The 9210-nt window shown below is 38.6% G+C and overlaps 1 protein-coding gene across 1 annotated transcript; it reads right to left on the minus strand.

The window, feature by feature from the left end:
• Positions 1–334: 334 nt before the first annotated feature.
• Positions 335–8798, minus strand: LOC109058952 (prostaglandin E synthase 3-like). Its single transcript, XM_042750599.1, has 8 exons — positions 8621–8798; positions 4174–4287; positions 3977–4046; positions 3773–3871; positions 3096–3185; positions 2906–2962; positions 2149–2173; positions 335–1248 (listed from the first exon to the last, which is right to left on the minus strand). Coding segments are annotated over exons 1-8 (477 nt in total). The 5' UTR covers positions 8623–8798; the 3' UTR covers positions 335–1228.
• Between the last annotated feature and the right edge of the window lie 412 nt (positions 8799–9210).

Genomic DNA, 9210 nt, shown 5'->3' on the forward strand with positions numbered 1-9210 from the left:
GTTTTTATGATTCTCATTCTGACGGCACCCATTCACTCCAGAGGATCCATTGATGAGCAAGTGGTGTAAAGCTACATTTCTCCAAATCTGATGAAGAAACAAACTCATCTTCATCTTGGACAGTTCACCGAAGTCCTCATCCATCACCCTCAAATCATTTCAAACCTGTATAATGTACTTTTTTCTATGAAACGCAAAATATATTTTGAAAAACAACAGTGGACCCCCTTGACTTTCATTGCATAGAAAAAAAAAAACAAAGTTTGGATTGAAACTATAGTAAATGCTGGCCATTAATGGGTGAACTGACAATTTAACTGTTCAGCAGAGAAAATGAAAAGGTAAGCATTGAGCAGTTTATTAGAAATATGTAGACAAAATCAATAGCTTTTTTTATTTTTTGAAAACAGTGATAGGAGTCTAGCAATATGCACAAACATAGCCCTGTCTAGCACCTAATTTTGATAGCGCAAACTAATTTGGTCTTTTTGTTTTAGATTTGATTGGAAACATACAATATCTTTCTGTTTCCCCATCTTTTTCATTTGAAGACATCAAATATCATACTGCAGTCACAATATGAAAGACATTAACAGTCCAATACCAAATACAGTGCTGTTATAGACTTTGGGGAAAGAGTCAGAAAATATCAACATCCAACAAATCTGGTACCACCTCAAGAGACAGATGAACAGAAGTACTGTATATTAGGGCAGTGAGGCTCATGTCTAATAACTAGAATTTACAGTTTCCAAAATCCATAATCTTTCTTATGCTTTAATCACAAGATTTGCGAGACACAAACTCTCTCCACCTCTGCAAAGTTTCACTTTTCATTTTAATTTCAATGCCTTACAATAAAAAAAAAAGAAACTTTCCATCACATCTATTGCTTTTCGGTTGAAAAAATACGAATACAGTGCAGTTTTTCCAAACAGTTTAAGTATACATGTTTTTAGTACAGATTAAAACAAAAAAAGCCAGGACTGGTCATAAGGAGAGGGACAACGAAGCTCTGTACAACAATATGCATATTAACTCCCAACAGAGGTTTATGACGATCTTCTGGAGTGCAGCCGCCGAGACAGAGCTGATGCTCATGAACTCAACGGTCTCACTGAATCCAGCTCTGCTCTCTTTCAGATCAAGATGCATTTAGGTGACAGCTTCCTCTTTTCATCACGTCATCCCCCTCTCCTCCTCTGTCTGTCCACGGCGTGCCAGTCGCTTATTCCAGATCTGGCATTTCTGCAGAAAAACACCAACATGTTAACAAGTATAAACGTCTCTCTTTTGTTGTTCCAGCTTGTACAAGTTTCTCCAGTAAAACACAAATGGAGAAAATCTATTATGCACTGGTTGCTTTTCTTGCAGTTCCAGTGAATGAGGACCAGAGTTTAAGCTTTCAATAGAGCTTTTGTTTCTTTTTGGAGCTTGCCAGGACATTATAAATTATTCATAAATTCACCTCTGTATTCAAATGGAAAAAGTCATATACAACTTTTGAAAAAATTAGGAAGGACAGTAAATAATTTTCAATATTTTTTTCCAGCATAATGAGTCAAGATAATACAAAAACACTTAAAGGGACAGTTCACCCCAAAATGGAAATTCTGTCATTTACTCAACCTCATAGCCTTTCAAAATCATGAGGCTTTCAGAACGCAAGAAAGAACAAATACATACATTTTGTGCCCATCCACTGGAAGTCTAGGTAAACAATATTTACGCTTCAAAAAATACATGACATCATAAAATTAATCTACAGCTCAAACATGCAAGAACCAGTGAGGCTTGTTCTCAAGCATCAGGCAAGCACATCTGAGTTTCTGTTTACCATATTTAAAGTGCTCTTTGCATGCGTGTTTAGAAGTGAATAAATATATTCATCATATAAACTGGTCGTGTTTCTTTAAAAGACTTCAAACACTTTGATTCATATGGATTGTTTAATGTCTGTAAGTACTTTTTGGCTTGAAAATGTTGATTTCATAGATAGACAATTGATTAAATGATTTCAATGGATGGCCAAAAATGATAAGAGGATATTAAAAGTAAAGAATATTAAGACATTTTTGGGTTGAACCATCCCTTTAAAACAGTAATGGCTCTAAATGTACAAGCTAGAAAAAAAACAGGAAAACTTACTTTCATCATCACTATCAGCTGATTCCTGAAAAAAATCAAATCAAGTGAGTCATTAAATAGCAGGAAAATGACATTACATGTTTCAAGGCAGGAATGGGCCACTGTAGTCAATTAGTGATACGGTTTCGTTTATCAAGATACTTTTTGTTTTAGTTTTTAATATTTCCTGTGCTTTGAAGAGGATCAATTTAGAGATGCAGCTGTTTTAGCCTGGTGTCAGCATGTTAAGACTGTCAGTGCAGTAAATACTTGTTTCTAAATTCATCTCCTTTAAGGCACCTTCAAATTAAAACATCTCCAGTCAAAAGCGTGTTGAGACCTCTGTGTTCTGTTCCATTCTGTTATGCTCCACCTCTTATAAGAAATGCATCTGATTGAACGTGACCCACCCTAAATGAACCTAATTATACTGGGATTCCTCAAAGAGATGACTAATCATTCAGACAACCCAACTAGTAAAACAACTAGTTAACTAAAAATATATGGTTTTACACATCACTAGTTTCAGTTGAAACTCGACTCATGTCATTCTAAACCTGTTTTTGTTTTTTGTTTTTTTTTCAGAAAGGAAGATTCTAAAGAATTTTTTTGTCCATGCAATGTTGTTTTGGATTACACTGACTTTTACAAAATAATATCAAAACAAAAACATTGGACCACATTAACTTTTATTGTATGAAAAGAAGAAGATCTGGAATAACTATCCTATTAAACTAAACTTTATTATACATAATATGAAGAAACTATTAAATCTTACATCATCTGCTCCATCTAGGTCAGGTAAATCATCTTCTCCTCCCATGTTGCCCATCATCTAAAATCAACAAAGCAAGTCAGTACAACATATTCATTACAGACGTATTCTTCACAAAATTCCTATAATAATAGGCAATACTGCCAGGAGGGTGAATTATAGCTATTTTTTTTTTAAACTAAAAAGTACTAACCTCTGAAAAGCGATCATAGTTGGACAAATCTTCATCTGAATCATCCTCCCAGTCTTTCCAGTTGTTAAAGTCAACACTAAGCCAGTTGAGCTGTAGACAAAAATTCAAGTGAGAAACGAAATACACGTATATCAAGTTTGATCAGTCAACAGTGAAAGTACAGATGCACTGGCTGATACGATGAGCTGATAATTATTTGTTATGGAAAAACTAACACTGCCAAACAACTAACGATGCCACAAACTACTGATAGGTTTACTATTTAATTTTAAAACCCAGAAAAATATGCAAACACGTGTTACTATTAGACTTGCTCTACAAGATTCTCTGCAGAAAGCTGGCTATGGAAGACACAATTTTCAGTAAATATAACTATAGTGCCTCTTGTGGCTGCACTGAGAATGCAGCGTGTACTTAAATTTCATTACCAACATATTTTGCAACAGTGCACAAAATTGCACTTGCATGGTTAGAAGCATTTAGATTAATGTACTTATCTAGAGGCATATTTTCAGTTTTGGGGGTAAAGAAAATACAAAGTAGAAGATACTTGTTAAAACCAACACTTTTAATACAGTTTGAGCTCAAATTGTCAAGATATCTGACATAGTCCTTACTCAAATAATGACTGTTAACTGTAAATACTGCAGGGACAATAAATAGGGAACAGAACTTGCCTTTGCTTTGTCTTTTGTTAACCTGGGCCAGGATTTCCCAGACTCTGCTTTCTGTAAACAGCACAAGATCGACCGGTCTGTACGCCTGTGTTTGGACCCCTGAGAATAGAACGTAAAACATTATACAAAGCGTGCTCATCCTGAGGTGTGCATCCCACTGGGCGTAATCTGAAACGGGATCTCTCAACTGTGTGCTGAACTCACATCTTGATTGATGGATTCAAAAAGGTCAATTTCATTTGAGTACTTCATGTTATCCGTCCCACTGAGACAGCTGGAAAAGAGCAGAGGACAGCATTAGCTGAGCCACAAAACACTCAGAATACATCATGGAATCGAAGTCAACGACAATAATTAGCCTTTTGTGTTTTACATAGTTGATTAAAGTTACAGCAACATACCTGAACCCAAATTTGGACTTTTCAAAATTTACATTCACATCCTTGCTGTCCTCCACCAAAAACTCAATGAAGACGCAGTCCCGTCTGTCGTACCACTTAGCAGTTGCTGGATGCCTGATAAGGGAAATTTGTATTTGAATTAAAGCTAAAAAGGATAGGATAATTTACAAATAACTATTTTATGAAGTGGATGATATAATCATTTAAATACTGGATAGAATATGATGATCAGTCTGCTTATATTTGATCATTTAAGGTTATATCTTGTCAACAGACAAACATGCTTTTCCCCATTTACGGTTTTTCCCATATATACAATATTGTGCTAATTTAAGTTGCAATTTTGAGCATCTCTTATTTGCAATCACTACACTGTATAATATATTCAAACATTTGGAGATGGTCCTCACTGCAGAACACAAGATCCAGGGGGTGTGGTTGGATCCATATCCAACTCCTCCCACCTTACATTAGGGCTGCACAATTAATCGAAATTAAATCACAAAGGCAATAAATCGTGATTAGGCAGAAGCTGTGATCGTCATGCGTATCTTTCAGTGAAGCACAGTTCTGTACAGCAGTAAATCTCCATCCAAACGCCAGAGGGCGCTCTTGCGCTGAAAATTCAAATATACCCCAAAGAAGAAATCCAGGAAATGCCTATAGCTGCAGCTGAATAAACAGAAGATTTAACTGCTTTCATTGATTCAACATGACTAATAAACACACGACTACGGCAATATACAGGTTTTATATGAGTTCTTATTATAACTTTCATAATAAAGTATATCTATACTGAAATGCTAATCGACATTTATCACTGTTTAGAATACAATGAAATATTGTGTACCTTAATTGTTCTAAGAAGCCACATCATATCACAGGAGGATTTTTTTAAACAATCGACTGACGTTAAGAATTGGATTTGGAGTTAAAACGTTATTAAATGCTGTATTTTCACATGCTCTCAGATGGAGCAGCATTTACTACACAGAGCAGTAGTTCACTGAGAAGATACGCAAACTGGTGTCATAATAGAGAAGGATTTCGTCAATTTCATAATCCTACAATTATATCGTCTGTGATTATGAACACGATTTTGCATAGCTTATCAGAGAACTATGGCTCTGCGTAGTAAATGCTGCTCCACCTGAAAGCAGGTGATGGAGATTTACTGCTAATCACAGAACCGGATTTACTGACTAAATGCGCATGACAATCGCTATTAATCGCATGCGATTAATCATGCAGCCCTACCTTACATATACCTAAACCTACCCATCTCCACCCCCTGATCCCTAAACCCACCCACCTCCCAGAGCTCCACCCCTAAACCTACCAGTCTTCACCCCTAAACCCACCCATCTCCCAGACCTCCACCCATAAAACCACCCTTCCTTCTCCCAGAGCTCCACCCCTAAACCTACCAGTCTTCACCCCTAAACCCACCCATCTCCCAGACCTCCACCCATAAAACCACCCTTCCTTCTCCCAGAGCTCCACCCCTAAACCTACCAGTCTTCACCCCTAAACCCACCCATCTCCCAGAGCTCAACACCTAAACCCACCCATCTCCCAGAGTTCCACCCCTAAACCTACCAGTCTTCACCCCTAAACCCACCCATCTCCCAGAGCTCCACCCCTAAACCCTACCAGCCTTCACCCCTTAACCTACATGTCTCCCAAAGCTCCACCCCTAAACCCACCCATCTCCCAGACCCTCCACCCATAAACCTACCCGTCTCCCAGAGCTCCAACCCTAAACCTACCCGTCTTCAACCCTAAACCCACCCATCTCCCAGAGCTCAACCCCTAAACCCACCCATCTCCCAGAGCTCCACCCTAAACCCACCCATCTCCCAGAGCTCCACCCCTAAACCCACCCATCTCCCAGAGCTCCACCCCTAAACCCTACCAGCCTTCACCCCTTAACCTACACATCTCCCAGAGCTCCACCCCTAAACCCACCCATCTCCCAGACCCTCCACCCATAAACCTACCCGTCTCACAGAGCTCCAACCCTAAACCTACCCGTCTTCACCCCTAAACCTACCCGTCTCCCAGAGCTCCACCCTAAACCCACCCATCTCCCAGAGCTCAACCCCTAAACCCACCCATCTCCCAGAGCTCAACCCCTAAACCCACCCATCTCCCAGAGCTCAACCCCTAAACCCACCCATCTCCCAGAGCTCCACCCATAAACCTACCTGTCTCACAGAGCTCCACCCTAAACCCACCCCTCTCCCAGAGCTCCACCCCTAAACCTACCTGTCTCACAGAGCTCCAACCCTAAACCTACCCGTCTTCACCCCTAAACCCACCCATCTCCCAGAGCTCAACCCCTAAAAACCCACCCATCTCCCAGAGCTCAACCCCTAAACCCACCCATCTCCCAGAGCTCAACCCCTAAACCCACCCATCTCCCAGAGCTCCACCCATAAACCTACCTGTCTCACAGAGCTCAACCCCTAAACCCACCCATCTCCCAGAGCTCCACCCATAAACCTACCTGTCTCACAGAGCTCCAACCCTAAACCTACCCGTCTTCACCCCTAAACCTACCCGTCTCCCAGAGCTCCACCCTAAACCCACCCCTCTCCCAGAGCTCCACCCCTAAACCTACCCATCTCCACCAGATGTGGATCCAACCACGCCCCGTGGATCTTGCGTTCTGCAGTGAGGGGCTACTGATTTATTATTATTATAGAAATTAATAATTTTATTCAGCAGTGACACATTAAATTGATCAAAAGTGACAGCAAAGACATCTATAATGTTAAAAAAAGATTTCTATTTCAAACTATTGCTGTGTTTTTGAACTTTCTATTCATCAAAGAATCCTGAAGAAAAAAATCTATCACGGTTTCCACTTTCCACAAAAACATATTAAGCAGCTCAACTGTTTTCATCATTGATAAGAAATGTTTCTTGAACAGTAAATCATCATATTATACTGATTTCTGAAGGATCATGTGACACTGAAGACTGGAGTAATGATGCTAAAAATTCAGCTTTGATCACAGGAATAAATTACATTTTAAAATATAAAATATTTAATTTCAAATTATATTAACATTTCACAATTTTACTTTTTTTTCATATTTTACCATCAAATAAATGCATCGTTGGTGAGAGACTTACTGACTTGCAACATTTGAATAGCACTGTCATAGATTGACATTTTTGTATAAATAATTCTTTCTATAACATAATTGGGTAGACATTTTGCAAAATAGCATTTTTAATTGTATTTTGATCTAATACATTTCTTAGAAATTGCTTTGGTGAGCATAAGAAACTTCAACAGGCCTAATCTTTCCATTAATCTGTTCCACATGGTTACCATTAATATTCTTGGCAAAATATTCATCATTAAAAACTGCACTGTCCACCTTGCTCTCTAGTATCAGCATTGTCCAATAAAATCCTTAAGTCTACCACTAATTTGAATATTAGGTGTCAAACACGTTCCCCACAAACACTACTTGTAGGTGAGGCAAAGAAAACTCCATTTACTCAACAAATAAAGTCTGTAAAGAGCAGGTGGTGTGGACATCTGTGACACAGCACCTCTTCAACCTGCTGCCTCTGTTCCTGCTCCTTCACTAAAAGACGGTGTATCAAATTCCCCATGCTGTACTGAATGACTCACCACTTCACTCCCAAACCAGTACACACTTAACAGTGCGATTTCAATTAAGACATTTATTAAACTCCGTCCTCATAATAAACTGAATCCTCATACTGCCCATAGGACCAAATTAATTAACTGATGTTAATGTCTTTTTTAATCAAGATAATATGATCACATGACTTCTTGATATCACGATCTAAATCCTAGAAATGTCTGCCTTTAAAATAAAAATAGCACCTTCATTTAAAACCACGTCTTTTTCTTCTTCTTAAAGGGATGTGTGTTATAGTTGTAACTTATTGACTGATTCATTCATTCTGGCCCTGAAGCACGTGCAGGAGGCGCGCGCATTCTCGCGATCCATTCAACCATAAAAGAAACCGACACACTTAGTCACATTATCAACGCTTTGAGCGAGTTTGTCCATACTAAAAAAACACACTTTTACAGAGATTCCCGCGTTTATGAAGCGATCTGAGTGGCAAAGGAGGTAAGCTAACATGCTAACACCGGTGAGCTGATACAGGCTAACTCCAACGAGCTAACTTACTTTTACATTACACACATTTCAACTAATAACGTTAGCACAGATTTCTAGTGCATGTAGTGTTTACTAAATCTGCCGATATTTCCAGTACGTTAGCGGATAGTTTAACGACTAGCAGTGGAGTGAATGAGTCGTGTGGAAGTAACTTAGCTAATACTGGCTAGCGCTAAGCTTCAGTCTACACAGTTATTAAGTACTGCTTTCAGTCTCGAGCTGCATTTCACATACATCAGAACAGATATTTTCCACAGAAAGCGAAGACTTACATGGCTCTGGCGGCTGTGTGTGTGTGTCTGTTCGGGGTATGTTTCTGGTATGTTCTCCCGGGGTCTGACTGGAGCGCGATGGGCGGAGCCTCAGACCACGCCCCTCCCGTCGCGGGACTTTTCGAGAGCTTCCGCTTGAACCCTTGACGCACAATTCTCACTTCACGCTCCCCCCTCAACATGTTTCTCAATAAAGTATTATAATCTCATTTTCTGTGTTTTATTTGATACATTTTTTATCACAAACAAAGGTTTTTGTTTAACTTGTAATGAGAAATGTGAAGGATTCTTAAAACAAAAATATTCGATTTTATTTATTTATTTATTTATGATGACGTTGATGATTGTTGATGAGGTTTAGCTTTGTAATTTGTGTATTTATAAATGTATTGTTTTTCATTATTTTTCACATTCACAAAAAAACACATTTATGTTAATTAATTTATTTTAATTAAGCTTATTTATTTATTCGTTTGTTTATTTTTCTGATGTTTACCTTTTTGCTCATTTATGTTTTTGCACTTGTATGCACCATACAAACATGCATTATGTATGTATGCACTTGTTTCTTACACTGAAAAAAATGGGGT

The sequence above is a fragment of the Cyprinus carpio genome, chromosome B23 (genome assembly GCF_018340385.1).
Source record: "Cyprinus carpio isolate SPL01 chromosome B23, ASM1834038v1, whole genome shotgun sequence".
NCBI classification, from domain to species: domain Eukaryota; kingdom Metazoa; phylum Chordata; class Actinopteri; order Cypriniformes; family Cyprinidae; genus Cyprinus; species Cyprinus carpio.